At 46.6% G+C, this 20637-nt stretch overlaps 1 protein-coding gene across 2 annotated transcripts; it reads left to right on the top strand.

Moving 5' to 3' along the window:
• LOC116978012 (volume-regulated anion channel subunit LRRC8C-like) lies at window positions 1-20263 on the top strand. Of its 2 annotated transcripts, none has more exons than XM_033028994.1 (3): window positions 1-56; window positions 7595-7734; window positions 15288-20263. In XM_033028994.1, the coding sequence occupies exons 2-3, from the start codon at window positions 7597-7599 to the stop codon at window positions 17607-17609; spliced, it is 2460 nt and encodes an 819-aa protein (XP_032884885.1). In that variant the 5' UTR covers window positions 1-56; window positions 7595-7596; the 3' UTR covers window positions 17610-20263. The 2 variants fall into 2 exon arrangements, with proteins under 2 accessions (XP_032884885.1, XP_032884884.1); XM_033028993.1 differs by lacking the exon at window positions 1-56 and adding an exon at window positions 5445-5518.
• The last annotated feature ends 374 nt before the right edge of the window (window positions 20264-20637 follow it).

Below are 20637 nucleotides of genomic sequence, written 5' to 3'. Positions count from 1 at the left end.
GGGCGGGAGCGCGCGTCAACGGCCGCACTGGGGCGGGAGCGCGCCCGGGGCCACAGGTAAGGCGGGCGCCCGCTTGCTGTGCATCGTTACCCCCTCCACACGCTAGGATGGAGAAGGGAAAATAAAACAATTAAATCAGACAGAACACGAGCTGTTCCTTTATAGTTTATTATTACTTCTATGTTTATACAGATATGTAATCTATAAAAGAATATATTCTATTCAGAAATATTACCTCTGTTTATTCGGATATGTAATCTACAAAAAGAATATATTCCATTCAGAAATATTACCTGAATTTATTCAGATGTGTAATCTATGTAAGAATATATTATATTCAGTAATATTAATACTATATATATTCAGTTATATATTCTATTGTGGCGGCACCTAGTGGTGGCCTGGGGAATGACACCCTCGTTAATGTCTGGCGCGGTCATGTGATCGCGGCAGCGTTTTTCGCGGGCTTTTTGGTAAAGCATTTTTTCAAGCTCCACCCTGTTCTGGGGAGCTTCGTTATTTTGGGCTTTTTAAAATCGACTCCGATAATCGCTTTATTTTCGTTTAAAAATAAAGAATTTTATTTTACCCGATTGTCTCGACTTGCCAAACTGGTGACCCCGTCAGTCCGATCGTTTATTCGGACTTCGACCATGCAAGCCGCTGCTAACCCCGACGCCCAGCTCCCCCAGCAAAATGCTGAGGACCTGAAACTGCCCGTTTTCTGGGCAGAGCAGACTCAAGTGTGTTTCACCCACATTGAGGCCCAATTCCACCTCCGAAATATCGTCGCCGACGCCACCCGATATTTCTACGTGGTCGGAGCGCTTAGCCAAGAAACGGCCACCCGGTTGCTACCATACCTGCAGGATCCTCCAGCAATCGGCAAGTACGAGGGCCTCAAGGCCCTACTGCTCCGCACTTTTGGGCTCAGCCGCTGCGATCGCGCCGCCCGCCTTCTCCACATGGACGGCTTTGGTGATCGGAAACTGATTCATGAGCGCGATGCTCGCCCTGATGGACGGCCACAGACCCTGCCTGCTGTTCGAGCAGGCATTCCTATAGCAGATGCCCGATGACATCCGCCTGCTCCTCACTGGGTCAGATTTCGACGACCGCCAAACAGCAGGACGGCAGGTCCATCAACCGGGTTTCCATGCCCGCGCACCAGCAGCCCCGCAGAGATGCCCAACCCTCCGCTGCCGTCACCGCGCCGCAGCCGCCCGCCGGAGACCGGGGTAAGCACCAGTGCTGTTCCTACCACCAACACTGGTGTGCTGAGGACCCTGTTCGTTTGCGGGAAAATGCCTCGGCCGATCGTCAGTAAAGGCTATCGCGATCGGCCAGAATCACCGCCTCTACGTTCGGGACCGCCATTCTGGACTTCGCTTCCTGGTGGACTCCGGGGCCATCGTGAGCATCCTCCCCCCGACTGGGCTGGACACCCGTGCCAGTAAGCGAGGCCCCGTCCTGACCGCCGTCAACCGAAGCACCATCCGCACGTATGGCACGCGGACTCTCTCTCAACTTTGACTCCTGCTTATACTATGGACTTTTACCGTTGCGGACGTGGCCCAGCCGATGCTGGGCCCCGATTTCCTCCGGGCCTTTTCGCTTCGGGTGCCTCGTTCCACCGGCGTGCCCCAGCCCCGCGACCCGCGGAACCTCCCAGCCCCGCAGCTGAGCGCGGTGGCCGAGGTAGAGGGCTCCTATGCCTCCCTGTTCGCAGAGTTCCCGGCGCTCCTCACCCCCCCGTTTTCATGCGACTGTCCTTAAGCACGGGGTGGTGCACCATATTTCCACCGCGGGACCACCATTACATGCACGGCCGACAAGCTGCGCATTGCCAAAGAGGAATTTAAATTGGTGGAGGACATGGGAATCGTATGGCGCTCTGATAGCCCGTGGGCGTCCCCGTTGCACATGGTCCCTAAAGCATCTGGGGGGGGTGGAGACCATGCGGGGATTATCGGCGCCTGAACGCCGTTACGACCACGGACTGCTACCCGGTTCCACATATCCAGGATTTCACAGCTCATCTGGAGGGTGCCACCTTTTATCCCAAGGTGGACCTGGTCCGCGGCTACCACCAGATTCCCGTTCACCCTGACGACGTGCCTAAGACCGCTACCATCATCCCGTTTGGGCTTTTCGAGTGGCTGCGTATGCCGTTTAAAGAATGCCGCGCAGGCGTTCCAGCGGCTCATGGACATGGCGGATCGGGGATTGGACTTTATATTCATCCTGGTTGCAAGCTGTTCCCAACAGGAACACTACACGCACCTACGGGCGCTATTCCAGTGGCTCCAGGATGATGGACTGGTAGTCAACCCTGCCAAGTGCCAGTTCGGCCTCTGCACAATTTCATTCCTGGGGCATCATGTCACCTCGCAGGGCGCGACCCCATTACCCACCAAGGTAGAGGCCATCGGGCGTTCCCCCGGTCGCTCACTGTCAAGGGGCTGCAGGAGTTTATTGGCATGGTGAACTTTTATCATCGTTTCGTGCCGGCAGCTGCCAGGATCATGCGCCCTCTGTTCCAGTGCCTCGCCGGTAAGCGACGGGACCTCATATGGACCGCCGAGGTTGCGGCCGCGTTTGACGGCGCGAAGGAGGCGCTGGCCAAAGCCACCATGCTAGTGCACCCGCGGGCCACTGCCTCGACTGCCTTCACGGTAGACGCCTCCGATACGGCAGTGGGAGGCGTGCTGGAGCAGCTCATTGACGGCCGCTGGCCTTTTTTAAGCCATCATCTGCGACCCCCCGAGGACAACTACAGTGCGTTCGACCGGGAGCTCCTCGCCCTGTACCTGGCGATCCGACATTTTCGATATTTTCTGGAGGACAGGTCTTTCACGGCTTTCACTGACCACAAGCCCTTAACGTTTGCTTTGGCCAAGGTGTCCGGTCCCTGGTCTGCTCGTCACCTGGTGTTCGTGTCAGAGTTCACCACGGACGTCCATCACGGCCGCCCCGCGTCCCGGCTGTGGCGGCCGTGAACCACGGAGTGGATTATGCGGGGCTTGCCGAAGCACAGCGCATGGGTGACGAGATGGACGGCTACAGGACGGCTGCTTCAGGGTTGCGGTTCGCCGACGTCCCTTTCTGCTCAACAGGAGTGTTGGTCCTTTGCGATGTGTCCATGGGGCTACCATATAATAACCATATAAACCATATAACAATTTACAGCACGGAAACAGGCCATCTCGACCCTTCTAGTCCGTGCCGAACACATAATCTCCCCTAGTCCCATATACCTGCGCTCAGACCATAACCCTCCATTCCTTTCCCATCCATATAACTATCCAATTTATTTTTAAATGATAAAAACGAACCTGCCTCCACCACCTTCACTGGAAGCTCATTCCACACAGCTACCACTCTCTGAGTAAAGAAGTTCCCCCTCATGTTACCCCTAAACTTCAGTCCCTTAATTCTCAAGTCATGTCCCCTTGTTTGAATCTTCCCTACTCTCAGTGGGAAAAGCTTTTCCACGTCAACTCTGTCTATCCCTCTCATCAATTTAAAAACCTCTATCAAGTCCCCCCTTAACCTTCTGCGCTCCAAAGAATAAAGCCCTAACTTGTTCAACCTTTCTCTGTAACTTAGTTGCTGAAACCCAGGCAACATTCTAGTAAATCTCCTCTGTACTCTCTCTATTTTGTTGACATCCTTCCTATAATTAGGCGACCAAAATTGTACACCATACTCCAGAATTGGCCTCACCAATGCCTTGTACAATTTTAACATTACATCCCAACTTCTATACTCAATGCTCTGATTTATAAAGGCCAGCACACCAAAAGCTTTCTTTACCACCCTATCTACATGGGATTCCACTTTCAGGGAACTGTGCACAGTTATTCCCAGATCCCTCTGTTCACCTACATTCTTCAATTCCCTGCCATTTACCATGTACGTCCTATTTTGATTTGTCCTGCCAAGATGTAGCACCTCACACTTATCAGCATTAAACTCCATCTGCCATCTTTCAGCCCACTCTTCCAACTGGCATAAATCTCTCTGTAGACTTTGAAACTCTACTTCATTACCCGCAACCCCACCTATCTTAGTATCATCTGCATACTTACTAATCCAATTTACCACGCCATCGTCCAGATCATTGATGTACATGACAAACAACAGTGGACCCAACACAGATCCCTGTGGCACCCCACTCGTCACTGGCCTCCAACCTGACAAACAACCATCCACCATTACTCTCTGGCATCTCCCATTCAGCCACTGTTGAATCCATCTTGCTACTCCACCATTAATACCCAACCATTGAACCTTCTAGAATACCACGCCCTATTGTCCCCGTGAGTTGGCGGCGCAGGATTTTCGATGCCATCCGTGGCCTGGCCCACCCTTCAATCCGGGCGACTTTCGTGCTGGTGGCGGACAAATTCATCTGGCAGGGCCTCCGTAAATAGGTCGCGGCTTGGGCCAGAGCCTGCATCCCCTGCCAGACACCTCCGCTACGTCTTGTTATCGGGCTCTCGCGGCCCATTGGATTGCCCGTTTTGGGTTGCCTGCAGACATTTCCACCGACCGGGGGGCTCAGTTTACTTCCGCATTGTGGGCCTACCTGGTGCAACTGTACAGGGCGCAGTTGCACCACACCACCGCCTATCACCCTCAGGGCAACGGGTTTGTGGAACGTTTCCACCGGCACCTGAAATCGGTGCTGAAGGCATGGCTCACTGGTCCGGACTGGGTTGACCAGTTGCCTTGGCTGTTGTTAGGCATCCGTATGGTCCCTAAAGCTGACCTGGACACGTCGTCCGCTGAGCTGGTGTATGGCTCTCCGTTGAGGGTTCCCGGGGATTTCCTTCCTGCGGCTTGGGAGCAGCTAGAGCCTGCCTCGGCCGTTTTGGCGAGTCTCTGGGAGAAAGTGAGCGGCCTGGCTCCTGTCCCTGCCTCGTGGCATGGGGCAGCCCCAGTGCATGTGCCAGCCCCAGTGCATGTGCCGCTGGATCTTAAGAACTGCCAGTTTGTCTTCCTCCACAGGGATTCGCACCAGCCTCCGCTGCAGCTGGATGTCGGGGGCAAGGAGGAGATCGTCTCGGTCGCTCGCCTTAAGCCTGCCCACCTGGATATAGACAGCCCGGTGTTGTTGTTGCTAAATCCCGGCGTAGGTGCCATCCCGCTGGTCGTTCCGGTGGCACCTGTTGTGCCTGTTCCCCCTTCACCCGTTGCTCCTGTTTCTCCTGCACCATTACCGTTCCCTGGCTCTGTTTCGTCAGTCCCACCTGTATCGCCTGTCCCTTCCTTTGTTTCCACGCGGTCCGGTCGCCATGTCCGGCCTCCCGCTCGGTTCCGTACCTTGGGTTCTGGAGGGGGGTTCTGTAGCGGCACCTAGTGGTGGCCTGGGGAATGACAAACCCTCGCTATTGGCTGGCATAGTCATGTGATCGCGGGAGCGTTTATTGCAAGCTTTTTGGTAAAGCATTCTTTCAAGCTCCGCCCTGTTCGAAGGAGCTTCGTTATTTTTGGCTGTTTAAAAGCGACTTGGGTAATCGCTTTATTTTCGTTTAAAAATAAAGAATTTTATTTTACCCGATTGTCTCGACTTGCCAAACTATAACAATTATATATTCTATAGTAGAATATTCTATTAAGAAATATTTAAAAATATTAATTCTCTATTTAGAAATATATTCTCTAACAAAATATATTCAGATACAGGATAAAGGGTATATTATTTAGCGGAAGATAAAGTCCAATTATCGATCTCTAGATCTATAGATTATAGTTCGAAGGTCACCAACGAGGTGAATGGTTGGTCAGGACCGCACTCTAGCTGGTGAAAAGATGGTTCAGTTGCCTGATAACAACTGGGACAAAACTGTCCCTGAATCTGTAGGTATGTGTTTTCAAAGTACTGTACCTCTTGCCTGATGAGAGAGGGGAAAGAGGGAGTGGCCGGAGTAAGACTGGTTCTTGGTTATGCTGGTAGCCTTGCCAAAGAAGTGTGAAGTGTAGATGGAGTCCATGGAAGGAGGGTTGGTTTGTGTGATGGTCTGGGCTACGTCCACAACTCCCTGCAATTTCTTGTGGTCTTGGATGGAGCTCTTTCCAAGCTATGCTGTGATGCATCCTGATAAAATGATTTCTACAGCGCATCTGTACAAGTTGGTGAGAGTTGTTGGGGACATGCTGAACCTCCCAAGCCTTCTAAGGAAGGAAAGGTGCCGGTGTGATTTCTTAGCTATTGCTTCAATGTGGCTGGTCCAGGACAAATTGCTGGTGATAATTACTCCTAAGAACATAAATGACCATTTGTTGCTGCACTCTCCTTCCCAATCAATATTTGAAGGTCTGGCCTAATCTACTTTTACTCGAGATAGTTCATGATTCAAGTCAAGAAGTCAAGTCAAGAGAGTTTATTGTCATGTGTCCCAGATAGGACAATGACATTCTTGCTTGCTGCAGCACAACAGAATATTGTAAGCATAAATACAGAACAGTTCAATTCAATGTACACATAAATAAACAGATTAAGTGCAATAGGCTGTTACAGTTCAGAGTCTGTTTGATGGCGAGTTTAAAAGCCTGATGGCTGTGGGGAAGTAGCTGTTCCTGAACCTGGATGTACCAGGTTTCAGGCCCCTGTACCTTCTACCCGATGGTAGCGGAAAGATGAGTGCGTGGCCAGGATGGTGTGGGTCCTTGATGATGTTGTCAGCCTTTTTGAGGCAGCGACTGTGATAGATCCCTTCAATGGTGGGGAGGTCAGAGCCGATGATAGACTGGGCAGTGGTCCCAACTTTCTGCATTCTTTTCCGCTCCTGGACGTCGAGTTGCTGAACCAAGCCACGATGCAACCAGTCAGCATGCTCTCTACTGTGCACCTGTAGAAGTTCGAGAGAGTCCTCTTTGACATACCGACTCTCCGTAATCTTCTCAGGAAGTAGAGGCGCTGATGTCCTTTCTTTATAATTGCATCAGTGTGCTGGGACCAGGAAAGATCTTTGGAAATGTGCATGCCCAGGAATTTGAAGTTCTTGACCCTTTCCACCATCGTACCATTGATATAAACGGGATTGTGGGTCCCTATCCTACCCCTTCCAAAGTCCACAATCAGTTCCTTGGTTTTGCTGGTGTTGAGGGCCAGGTTATTGTGCTGGCACCATTTGGTAAATCGGTTGATCTCACTTCTATACTCTGACTCGTCCCCATCAGTGATTCGCCCCACAACAGTGGTGTCGTCGGTGGACTTGATGATGGAGTTCGCACTATGTCCGGCTACGCATTCATGAGTATAGAGTGAGTAAAGCAGAGGGCTGAGCACGCAGCCTAGAGGTGCTCCCGTGCTGATTGTTATCGAGGATGACACACTTCCACCAATACGGACAGACTGTGGTCTGTGGATGAGGAAGTAGAGGATGCAATTGCAGTCACTTTACACTATGAAGTCACTTCATAGTGTAAAGCTCCAGTTCCTAGCATCCTCTGATACCTCCAAATCTCCGGCACAAAATATTCAAAATGTTTCCTTTCCAATGATCCATACAATTTGAGATGACCATTACCAGTCTTGAAATGAAAAGGCTTGTGACAGTAATTATATATACTTTTGTTTCTTTAGATATGTTTTCAGTGGTTGAGCTGAAATATTTTGGAGACCAACGAGCAACATTTAAAATCTTAAAACCATGGTGGGATGTCTTCACGGATTATTTAACTATTTTGATGCTGATGGTTGCAGTTTTTGGAGGCACGTTACAGGTAATGTACACCTTGTTTGGAATGATCAATACTTCTCTATTCCCTTTATGTGGTTTACTAAGAATCTATTCAAACCATTTTTGAAAATTACCTTCAATGTAATGGGTAATAACATAACCAATATTCATTTTTTTTAAAGTATTTCCAGATGTGGAGGAATTTCTGTGGCCAGAGGGTGGTGAATCTGTGGATCGCATTGCCACAGACAGTGGTGGTGGTGGTGGTCAATTCTTAGGGTATTTTTAAAGCGAAGATTGATAGGTTCTTGATTTGTAAGTTCATAAGTTCATGTGTTCTAGGAGCAGAATTAGGCCATTCGGCCCATCAAGACTACTCCGCCATCGATCATGGCCGATCTATCTTTTCCTCTCAACCCCATTCTTCTGCCTTCGCCCCATAACCTACTTACACCCTTACTAATCAAAAAAGGTTGTCAATGGTTACAGGGGAAGGCAGGAGAATGGGGTTGAGAGGGAAAAATAGATCAGCTATGATCAAATAGTGGAGTAGATTCGATGGGCAGAATGGCTTAATTCTGCTCCTCTGTCCTATGATCTTGTGATCTAATATAGACCAAATAAATTCTCACGGTGTTATATAGTAGTTACGGTTTTGTTATAGAGAGCAAAATATGACCAACCTATGATCAATTTGTGACACACACCTGCAGTGCTTAGAACTGCAGTCGTGTGAGTATGAGCTGAACAAAATAATGCAATTGTTCTTTATAATGAAACATTTTCATGTTCATACATAATAGGAGCAGAATTAGGCCATTCGGCCCATCAAGTCTACTCCGCCATTCAATCATGTCACTGGTTGCATCATGGCCTGGTTTGGCAACTTGAACGCCCAGAAGTGGTAAAGACTGCAAAAAGTTCTGAACACTGCCCAGTCCATCACCGGCTCTGACCTCCCCACCATCGAAGGGGTTTAAAGATAACGGAGTCAAGAGATATGGGGAGAAGGCAGGAACGGGGTACTGATTGTGGATGATCAACCATGATCACAGTAAATGGCAGTGCTGGCTCGAAGGGCCGAATGGCCTACTCTTGCACCTATTGTCTATTATCGGAATCGCTGCCTCAAAAAGGCAGCCAGCATCATCAGAGACCCACACCAACCTGACCACACAGTCATTTCACCCCTGCCATCGGGAAGAAGGTACAGGAGCTTGAAAACTGTAACGTCCAGGTTCAGGAACAGCTTCTTCTCTACACCCATCAGACTATTAAACACCACAACCTCAAATTAGCTCTCAACTACAACAGACTATAATTATTATCTATCTATCTGTACTCTTTCTAAAACTCTCATCTTGTCCTCTTCCGGTTTGCGTTGTTTTACGCAAAAACGGTACCCTATATCGCTAGGATTTTTTCACCACCTTACCATTCTCCTCTGCTGCAAGCGCAACAAGTTTTGTTCTGATCGGTGAAATATTACAAAAGTTATTGGTCTGTTATTCGCCGGGGCGGCGACGCCCCTTCCGGCACCCGCTGTCAATCACCGGCGCCTAGAATAAAGCAGAAGCAGCGGAGTGTTGGCTGTGTTCCGCGGGTGGGGGGTGGCTGTGTTCGTGGGTGGGGGCTGGCTATGGTTGCGGGCGGGGGCTGGCTATGGTCGCGGGTGGGGGCGGGCTGTGTTCGCACGCGGTGCAGTCTGTGTTCGCGGGTGGGGTTTGTGAGCGCGTCAGGCGCTGGGGACGGGAGCTGGTGAGTGAGTCCGGAGCCGGGTCCTGGAGCCAGTGAGTGGTCGGAGCCGGGGCCGGCAACCGGTGAGCCCACACCCCCCCCCCCCCCACACACACACCACTCCCCCACACCCCCCCCACACACACCCCCTCCACTACACCTCCCCCTCCCCTCCACCCCCCGTCCCCTACACCTCCCCTTCCCTACACCCCCCTCCCCGACACCCCTCTCCCCCACACACACCCTCCCCACACCCCCCCTCCCCCACATACAAGCCCCCCTCGCCCACACACCTCACTCCCCTACACCCCCCCTTCCCTACACCCTCCTCCTCTACACCCCCCTCCCCCACACGCCCTACCTTACACCCCCCCTCCCCTACATTCCCCTTCCCTACACCCCCCTCCCCTGCACCCCACTCACTTACACCCCCTCCCCCACAAACACCCACTCCCCACACACCCCCTATCCTCCCCCACACACCCCCTCCCCACACACCCCTCCCCCACACACCTCCATCCCCACCCCTCCCCCTCCCCACACCCCTCCCTCAGCACACACCCCTCCTCCTCCCCCACACATGCTCCTTCCCCCCACCCCCCCCTCACCCAGACAACCCCCTGCCCCACACACATACCCTCCCCCACACACACCCCTCCCACACACACCTACCCCACACAACCCCCCCTCCCCCACACACATACCCTCCCCCACACACACCCCCCCACACACACCTACCCCACACAACCCCCCCTCCCCCACGCACACCCCCCCTTCCCCCACATACAAGCCCCCCTCGCCCACACACCCCACATCCCCACACCCCCCCACCACCAGGCCCCGCGTTAAGCCATCCCCCTCCCCTGGCTGCAGGACGCTCCCCGCCTGAAGCCGTCCCCGTCCTCGTCCCCCAGCTACAGAACGCTCCCGCCATTGCGTTGGGGAACAGGTGAGTGGTGGAATATTGCATTGGGGAATGGGTTGCGTGGGGGACCGGGCCTCCCGTTTGACTAGGACCCGTTACCCACTTCGTCTAGTTATTATTATTATTGCACTACTATTGTTTGTTTTTTGAGTATGTGTGTATATGTATATATGTATGTATACACGCATACTCAAAAAACAAACAATAGTTGTGCAATAATATTAATAATTATTATTATTGTATATATACTGTGTATATATATATATATATATATATATATATATATATATGTGTGTGTGTACTTAGTATGTGTATATATACACACAACTTTTTTTCTCGTTTATCATATTGTTTACCGTATACTTTGTTTACATATTCAGTTGTGCTGAATTGCATTGTTCTATCTGGGACATATGACAATAAAACACTCTTGACCCTCTATCTTTCCCTCTCAACCACCTTTTCCACCTACACCACAAAGCTGTCTAGGTTTGTAGGTTAATTGACCTCTAATGTGTAGTGTGTGGATACGGTAGTGGGAGAACACACAGTAGAACTAGCGTGAATGGGTGATTGATGGTTGATGTGGACACGGTAGACTTTATCTTTCAGTTAATCAATCAATTCCTAGACTGCTTCAAACTATCACTTGAGCATAATATTGTCACGTAAGTCACATATACTTAAGGAAGTAGCTGCAGAAATAGTGAATGCATTAGTGATAATTTTTCAAAACTCCTTAGATTCTGGAGTAGTTCTGAGGATTGGAGGGTAGCTAATGTAACCCCACTTTTTAAAAAGGGAGTGAGAGAGAAAACGGGGAATTACAGACCAGTTAGTCTAACATCGGTAGTGGGGAAACTGCTAGAGTCAGTTATTAAAGATGGGATAGCAGCACATTTGGAAAGTGGTGAAATCATAGGGCAAAGTCAGCATGGATTTATGATAGGTAAATCATGTCTGACGAATCTTATAGAATTTTTTGAGAATGTAACTAGTAGAGTGGATAAGGGAGAACCAGTGGATGTGTTATATCTGGACTTTCAGAAGACTTTCGACAAGGTCCCACATAAGAGATTAGTATACAAACTTAAAGCACACGGTATTGGGGGTTCAGTATTGATGTGGATAGAGAACTGGCTGGCAGACAGGAAGCAAAGAGTAGGAGTAAACGGGTCCTTTTCACAATGGCAGGCAGTGACTAGTGGGGTACCACAAGGCTCAGTGCTGGGACCCCAGCTATTTACAATATATATTAATGATTTGGACGAGGGAATTGAATGCAACATCTCCAAGTTTGCAGATGACACAAAGCTCGGGGGCAGCGTTAGCTGTGAGGAGGATGCTAGGAGGTTGCAAGGTGACTTGGATAGGCTGGGTGAGTGGGCAAATGCATGGCAGATGCAGTATAATGTGGATAAATGTGAGGTTATCCACTTTGGTGGCAAAAACAGGAAAGCAGACTGTTATCTAAATGGTGGCCGATTAGGAAAAGGGGAGATGCAACGAGACCTGGGTGTCATGGTACACCAGTCATTGAAAGTAGGCATGCAGGTGCAGCAGGCAGTGAAGAAAGCGAATGGTATGTTAGCATTCATAGCAAAAGGATTTGAGTATAGGAGCAGGGAGGTTCTACTGCAGTTGTACAGGGTCTTGGTGAGACCACACCTGGAGTATTGCGTACAGTTTTGGTCTCCTAATCTGTGAAAAAACATTCTTGCCATAGAGGGAGTACAGAGAAGGTTCACCAGACTGATTCCTGGGATGTCAGGAATTTCATATGAAGAAAGACTGGATAGACTTGGCTTGTACTCGCTAGAATTTAGAAGACTGAGGGGGGATCTTATAGAAACTTACAAAATTCTTAAGGGGTTGGACAGGCTAGATGCAGGAAGATTGTTCCCGATGTTGGGGAAGTCCAGAACAAGGGGTCACAGTTTAAGGATAAGGGGGAAATCTTTTAGGACAGAGATGCGAAAAACATTTTTTACACAGAGAGTGGTGAATCTCTGGAATTCTCTGCCACAGAAGATAGTTGAGGCCAGTTCATTGGCTATATTTAAGAGGGAGTTAGATGTGGCTAAAGGGATCAGGGGGTATGGAGAGAAGGCAGGTACAGGATACTGAGTTGGATGATCAGCCATGATCATATTGAATGGCGGTGCAGGCTCGAAGGGCCGAATGGCCTACTCCTGCACCTAATCTCTATGTTTCTATAATGATTTAACATGGTTACTGAGATCAGTTACATAGATTTAGACTGCAAACGGGGTGGGAGATTGCAACCTTCACGTGGTCCATCCTGTTTCGACAAATGCAATCAACCTGGCGTGCACAAACAGAAGATCAAACAGAACAAGTTCTCTTACAACTTTAGGCTGTGCACGCCACACGCAAGAAGAAGAAGACACCGTGTCACAGCCATTTGGGTAACCGTAAGTTGCCCTCAGGGGATTCATATGACATTTTCCAACAAGTTGAGATACCAATTCGCTGTTACAAAATTTATGTGGGGAAAAATAATACAAAAGAAACAATAAATGTTTTTTTAATTTTAAATCACTCAATACTGAAGTAAGAAGAAGGGGTACACCAGAGACTGGAGCGGATAGGTGGAATAAGATTTGGGAGCAGATGGAGCCAGGTGGGGGATGTAACTGGAAGGGTGGAGATAGAAGTCTGAAGAAGGGTCTCGACCCAAAACGTCACCCATTCCTTCTCTTCAGAGATGCTGCCTGACCCGTTGAGTTATTTCAGCATTTTGTGTCTATCTTCAGTTTAAACGAGCATCTGCAGTTCTTTTCTACACACAGGGTGGAGATAGAGGCTCGTAGAAATGTTCTTAAGTTATAGGAGCAGAATTAGGCCATTCGGCCCATCAAGTCTAGTCTGCCATTCAATCACGACTGATCTATCTTTCCCTCTCAACTGTATTCTCCTGCCTTCTCCCCATAACGTTTGACACTTTTACTGATCAAGTCGGCAATCTCAACTTTAAAAGCACGTAAAGACTTGGCCACCACAGCTGTCTGGGCAATCAATTCCATAGATAGGGGCAACTTCCCCACTGTCATCAGACGACTGAACCGACGTCCCATAAACTAGCGGGTGTAGTCCTGATTTCCCAACCTATCCATTGCAAGCCTGAACTCTTGATCGATGGAATCAGATAAGGGAGGGACGATGAACAGATGGAACGAGGTGAGGGAGCCGATAGGAAAAGTGAGCCAAGGGAGAAGAGATTGAGGGTAATTAGATGCATTGGTTTCTTCCCCCTTGCCAGATGGAGCCAGTGGGGGAAATTGATAAGTCTGGGTAATGAGAGGGCAAGGTATGTAAAAAGTGAATAAAGAGGGAGAGCGACCCTGGATGGTCTGGTGTGGGTACGAAAGGAACAAAGTGTGGATGGGTTACCTGGAATAAGCCAGTTCGGTTTTCCAAGGAATCATGGGATTTGTCAAAGGTCATTAGAGAATAAAAAAAGTTAACGGGCTGCCGGGTAGCGGGGAGAGCGGGCTGTAACAGCGAGAGAGAGAGAGGGGGCAGACAGGGAGAGACGGTGAGAGGAGGGGGAGAGAGGTTTCAGTTAAGACAGACAACCACTGGTAAAGCCATGGCTCGATGCTTCTAGGAGAGTCGAGAAAATGTCCTCAATCGAGAGAATGCAACTTCAGAACCCCCTCGTCTCCACCGCGCCGGAGATTTTTGTGGGTGCAAGGAACAAATGACCTAAAGTTTGCATTGAGTGAACTGAATTTTCTTACCGTCCTCGTCGTATTTGTGAGAGTGGTTGGATCCCGGAATCGAGGAGTCAGCACCCGACAGGTGAGCGGCCCGCGTGTAGCTGGTGCCTCTCCGCACACCGCTGGAGGAACTGACAGCTCTACTCCCTGGGTCGGACGCTGCCTCCTCGAACCCACTGCTCAGCGGCGGCCGACTAGGATTCCAGAGCATCGCCGATGCCTCACATCAGCTCCTGATCCACCGCCGCCTGATCGGATAATGTGACCAACGTTGGCTGAGCTGAAGCTGGGATCCATCCACTCTCACAAAATGCCGGTGTGCGACGAGACAATTAACTTTAGGTCATTTGTTCCTTGCGCCCGTGGAAATTGCTCCCATCCATCCCAACCATGGCGCAAATGTGTAGGAAGTCTGAAGGAGGGTCTTCTATCCAAAGGTCCGCGGACGGGAGTGACGGCCCAGGCCCCCAGCCAGCGAGGAGGGGAGGCGCCGGCCTCAGCTCGACTCTGCCTGTCCTGCTGGCGGGACGGGCGGGGTTGAGCTGGAATTGGTGCTTCTTTTTCACGCCACCGGTGGGCCTGGACTGCTGCTCCGGGTGAACAGGCAGAGCCGAGCTGGAGCTGGCGCCTCCCGCCACTCCACGCTCCGTCGCTCCCATCCGGCTCAGGGGAAAATGACAAGCAACCAGAAGCTCAAGATGGCCACTGAGGATAGAATACAGGTGCTCTACAAAACAGTTGCCTTGTCTAAGCCTGGTTTTGTCAATGTAGTGGAGAAATTGTGTGCTTTTCTTTAAGTGGGACTTTAATATTGATTCATTGATGCAATTTTACTAACAGCTGAAACGCACGCCTCCAGATTCAGGAACAGTTTCTTCCCAGTTGTTATCAGGCAACTGTACCATCCTACTGCAACCAGAGAGCAGTCCTGAACTAATATCGGACTATATTTGATCGGATTTTACTGGCTTTACGTTGCACTAAACGTTATACCTTATCATGTATCTGTACATTGTGAATGGCTCGATTGTAATCGTGAATTGTCGTTCCGCTGTCTGGTTAGCACGCAACAAAAGCATTTCACTGCACCTCAGTTCACGTGACAATAAACTAAACAAACTGAATTGAGCTTCTAATACTGTGTTTTTGATGAACTCAATTATATTTATTTTCCCTTCTGTATCTAAACAGATATCAACAGACAAGATAATCTGCGTACCTGTGCCAGAAGGCTTCCTAATGGCCACCATGCAATGGAATCAAAGTGCTCTTAAAGGTCGTAAATTGAATAGTTTTGATTCAGGATTTAAGACTGATCTAGACCGTGAACAGTACAATCTAATGGATCAGTATTGTTACGACAATGCAATTCAGTGGTATTCCAAGTATTTCCCTTACATAGCTATCCTCCACACACTGATATTTTTGATAAGCAGTAACTTCTGGTTCAAATTTCCAGGAACAAGTTCCAAAATTGAACATTTCATATCAATCCTCGGAAAGTGTTTCGATTCCCAATGGACGACCAAGGCACTTTCAGAAACTGTTTACGAGGATTCTGACCTACAGATACCACAAAGAACAGTTTTATCAGGTGAACCGTCTGTCACGTGTTCTTTAAACCTGCAGCAATCTTCTGATACAGTCCACTTACTGGGACACAATGAAAGCAGTAATGACAGAATATGTGAGAATGAACCACAAGCGTCTTTGTGCAAGCCCCCATCCAAGACTTTCAAGACGGTCGGGGGCGGTGTTTATGGTCATGCGGCCGTGAAAATCTTGGACAAAAAGGAAGGAGAACAAGCGAAGGCATTGTTTGAAAAGGTCAAGAAGTTCCGTCTTCACACTGAGGAAGGCCATATTCTTTACATGATGTACATAAGGCAAACTATTTTACGATCTATCCAAACAATTCTCATTCTGGCCTACTTTATAACACGGATTCCTCAAATGAAGCATATAGTCCACTGCGTAGATCGAATCCATATTACAGGTTTCACAGAATTTTTCTGCATCCATGGCCTTTGGAGGATATTCAGGATGTTGTCTATCGTGTATGTTGTGGTCATATTCATTTACTGCATAACATGCATCTACACACTCTACTGGATCTTTTACTTTAAACTTAAGGAATATTCATTTGCGTATGTCCGAGAGGAAACTGGGATTGATGACATTCCAGATGTGAAAAACGACTTTGCGTTTTTACTGCATCTTATTGACCAATATGACAAGTTGTACGCCAGGAAGTTTGCTGTGTTTCTGTCTGATGTTAGTGAAAACAAACTCCGTCAACTAAATTTGAGTTATGAATGGACACACGAAAAGCTTCAGCAACGTATAACGACTAATGAAGACAACAAGACTGAATTACATCTCTTTATGCTACCTGGTATTCCGAATAGTGTTTATGATATTTATAACCTGGAAGTATTAAAGTTAGAATTTATTAAAGATGTCTCAATTAGCGCAGCCATCTCACAACAAACTTCGCTCCAAGAACTCTGGGTGTACAACTGTATAATAAAAGTGGAAAACCGAGCACTCGCATTTTTGAAAGACACAATAACAATTTTAAGAGTCCGGTTTGCAAATTCTTATGAAATACCACAGTGGATGTATTGTCTGAAAAATCTGCGTGCATTGTACCTTGAAGGAAATTTGTTAATTGACAACAAGTCTTCTATTGTCCTGCAGTCACTGTGTGACTTAGAACGGCTTAAATCTTTGCATCTAAAATCAAATGTCACTAAAATACCTGCAGCAGTCATTGATGTTGCTCATCGTCTTCAGCACCTCACTATCGACAATCAGGGCAAAAGGTTCACCACTCTCAATGGCGTCAGAAAGATGTTTTGCCTGTCCGTTCTCAAACTGTACAGCTGTGACCTAGAGCGAATCCCAAGTGCCATATTTAGCCTGAGCAATCTTCAAGAAATGGACCTGAAAGACAACAACCTGAGGACCTTGGAAGAGCTAGCTAGTTTCCAGCATCTTCGCAAACTCACCACGCTGAAACTTCACTACAACAAAATTTCACAGATTCCTGTATACATTGTCAAAGCCAGCTCACTCGAAATGCTCTATTTAACTAAAAACAACATTAGTTTTCTTCCGTCAAATCTATTTAAGCTCACTAGACTACGGCACCTAGATGTTGGCCATAATATTATTACAAGCATTCCCACTGAGATAGAACAACTGGAAGATCTTCACTACTTCAACATTGAGAGTAACAAGGTGTCCGAATTACCCTTAGAATTGTTTTATTGTACAAAGCTCAGGGTATTAATACTTTCACATAATCTATTGACTTGCATTCCACCCAAGGTGAAAAACCTGATACAACTTCGCCAGCTAGACCTGAAAGGCAACAAACTGCAGTATTTGCCACCTGAACTGGAAAAGTGCCAGTGTTTGAAGAGGGGTCAGTTGAACGTGGAAGAGGACATTTTCAACACACTGCCATATGATGTCAGAGAAGAATTCATAAACAGAGAGTCCAAGTGAATTGCAATATATGTAAATTCTGTGGTTGAATAATCTACTTTCTATGCATTTTTAATGTCTGGTGGTATACTGTTCAAATATATCTCTGCATTTTTTAAATAATCACCGAAGATGATTTTCCAAACTACAACTTATTTTTTCTTGGTTATTTAACACAGTGAGATATCTCAAGATTTTTAAAGCTTACAAAAAGGTGCCAGGCTTAGCAGTAGAAAATGTAGGGGAGAACAAAAGGCCGAAGAAAGTACACTCCTTATAAAAGCCGAGAAGTACCAATATATGCATTTAAGACACGGTGCCAAAGTGCTTGTCACAGAATAGGGAGAAAGGAATTCAATGGTAGTACAATTGAGGCTGTAAAAACTGAAGACCTGGTAAAGATGAGGAAAGTGCAGAAAGAAATGGATGGATTTATAGGCGGCGACGTGATATTCATTGGGGATCGGTGGAAGTTGGCAAGCCAATTATGCATGGAGAAGAAAGTCTTCGGGTATAAATTAAAGTTCCAGGTAAAAAATAATGTGATAGTTTTAATCTAACTAATTAATTTTTTTATGATTTCTAATTCAGAAAGGCAGACAATTCTCAGCAGTTGAAAAATTGAAAAGGATTCTAACCATCATCGCTCACTCTCATATATATACCCCTAATCGACACCTTATGCTCAATTCTGTACTTTCAATTGAATTTTACCGATTCAAATTTACAATTAAACAACTTAATATTTACATCAATGGAAGATGGAATACGGTTGGCAGATCATCTGCATTATGTTATGACGTATATAAACATCAATAGGATAACTTTTGCTTTGTTCTCCCTTCCTATTTTTCTTTCCTTTTCGGTTTTCTCAAGGCTTTTGCTGGGTACATTTCCACAATTCTAACACTCTAGAGCAATGACCATGCTGTCCTAACATAAGGAAGTGTATCATACTGGAGGGCCACAATGGAAGACACTGCTCTCATTTCTGATACTGTTATTTCTTTGTTTGGCGACATTGAAAACAACTTTACCTTCTTAGTGTCCTGTTTACTGGAGTTGAGTCATTCTCAGCAGTCAAGAAATTGAAAATGATTCTAATCACCATAGCTCAGTCAAATATATATACCCCTAATCGACATCTTGACCAGGAATGTACTTCCTTGCTGGCTTTATCAGTTTCGATAACTGGATTTCCATCCAAGTCTATTGGGCTTGCAAATCTTGCAAATCTTTAATGTAGTACCGGAAAGTGAGCTTTTGTTAATGAACATTGCTGCATCTGATTCCAGAATTACTGAGACTTGCATCTCAGAGTTGACGAGAAGGAGCGTATAACTTCTGTGCAATTATTGATCGTGTACATCATACAGCCACTTGCTAATCCTGACTTGGAATCCAGAGGATCAAAGTGACTGTCTCTGATACCATGAAAATCCATGAGATATATTATGACAGCCAAAAGTTAGCATTTAAAACCCATGGTTAACCGCATTACTCTGGTTCTGGAGTCACATGTAGATCAAGAAAGGACATATATAAGAATATGCAGCTTCTTTTTAAATGACCTATTTTGACATTTGACAGGGGTTCCAGCTCGCTATTGATCGGTTCCTCTGTAGATCATTTGTTAAAGTATGAACATAGAACCTGGATTTTTATAGTGAGTAAACATTTCTTTATAGAGTAATGGGAATGTTGCAGATAAAGGGAATTGACAGCTTGTTTTCTTCCTTCATTGCAGCATATTACACTATATTGTACAACTAATGGAATATTGTCCTTTATTCCATGAGCTTGAATACAAGTGGTTTTATAAAATAGTTATATTTAGCCGTACAAAGCCTTTGGCTAAAACCCATCTAGGGTAATGCATTCAATGCTGTTCAGCACACAAAAGGCATGATATTTGAATCTCTGGATTGTAGTGCATACACACCAGAATGATACCAGAACTTACATGATCAAATTCACAGGCAGGTTTGTATTTGCTTAATTAAATGGTAATCAAATTGAGATGTTTTAAACTAAGGGAGTTGATGGAGAGAAAATATTTCCTTTGGTGGATGAATAAAATAGGGGAACAGAACCTCAAATTTAATGTTGTTAAAAAAACTGCTTCATTTTCTTAGGCTGTCCCTTAGATTAGAGGATGACTTGGTTCCACTCAGTTCTGTGGTACTGAGATGGCCACTGAGGCCAGTGTGGAGCTGCAGATCTTTCCACAGACATGACAGGAGGTACTTGACACAGTGGGGTTGGCCTGGGGGAGGATTGTAAGGTGCACAAACACCCCTGCTTTACACAAAAAGGTAATAGAAATTTGGAACAGTAGGTGGTCAGTTGAACACTTCATTTGTTTTGAAATTGACTTTTGTAGCATCAATGTGGAAATATGATTTAAAAGGGAGATCAAACATTATTTAATTGCACAGCAGAACAGGTTTGGGAAATTGAGTGCACCTCGTATCTTCAGAAAGTCAATAGTGACCAATGGCCACTCAGCCACCAAGTGCTCACAATCGAGAGCTCATGTACGGTTACTCTATCAGAATACTAACTCTATTATGTCCTTCCTTCATCAACATTGATGAGCCATACGTTATATTTGTGCAAACGATATTGCTAAATATTTATATGATCAAAAAATGTAATAAAAAACATATCTTACCGAAGAAATTGTTAGAAATTATATAGTGCTTGGTGAAGCCCTTGGACCTTGCATCTCTATTTACACATATTCCTCATATGGATAAACTACTCATAATCTATTTTCCTTTCTTACTGCTGGATATTCTTTATCCAAATATTTAGAAAAAATCTTCTTTATTGAACTACCTGTTAAACTGCGGTACAACATTTTGTGTTGCATTAGCATGTAAACATTTCTGTAATTTGTTATTTGTTCTTGAAATTATCCTGAGTCCATGACCACGTGTGTTCATCAATTATGCAATCAGTGGAAACCTTTTATTTACCCTTTCAAGAATTGAGTAATTTTATTTTCTATTTTGTTTTGCTGTAAATCTTTTCCATTGCAAAGAAA

This window comes from Amblyraja radiata, chromosome 10 (assembly GCF_010909765.2).
Source record: "Amblyraja radiata isolate CabotCenter1 chromosome 10, sAmbRad1.1.pri, whole genome shotgun sequence".
NCBI classification, from domain to species: Eukaryota; Metazoa; Chordata; class Chondrichthyes; order Rajiformes; family Rajidae; genus Amblyraja; species Amblyraja radiata.
Note: the sequence above shows the minus strand (reverse complement) of the source record. Positions and strands in the feature narration are given on the sequence as shown.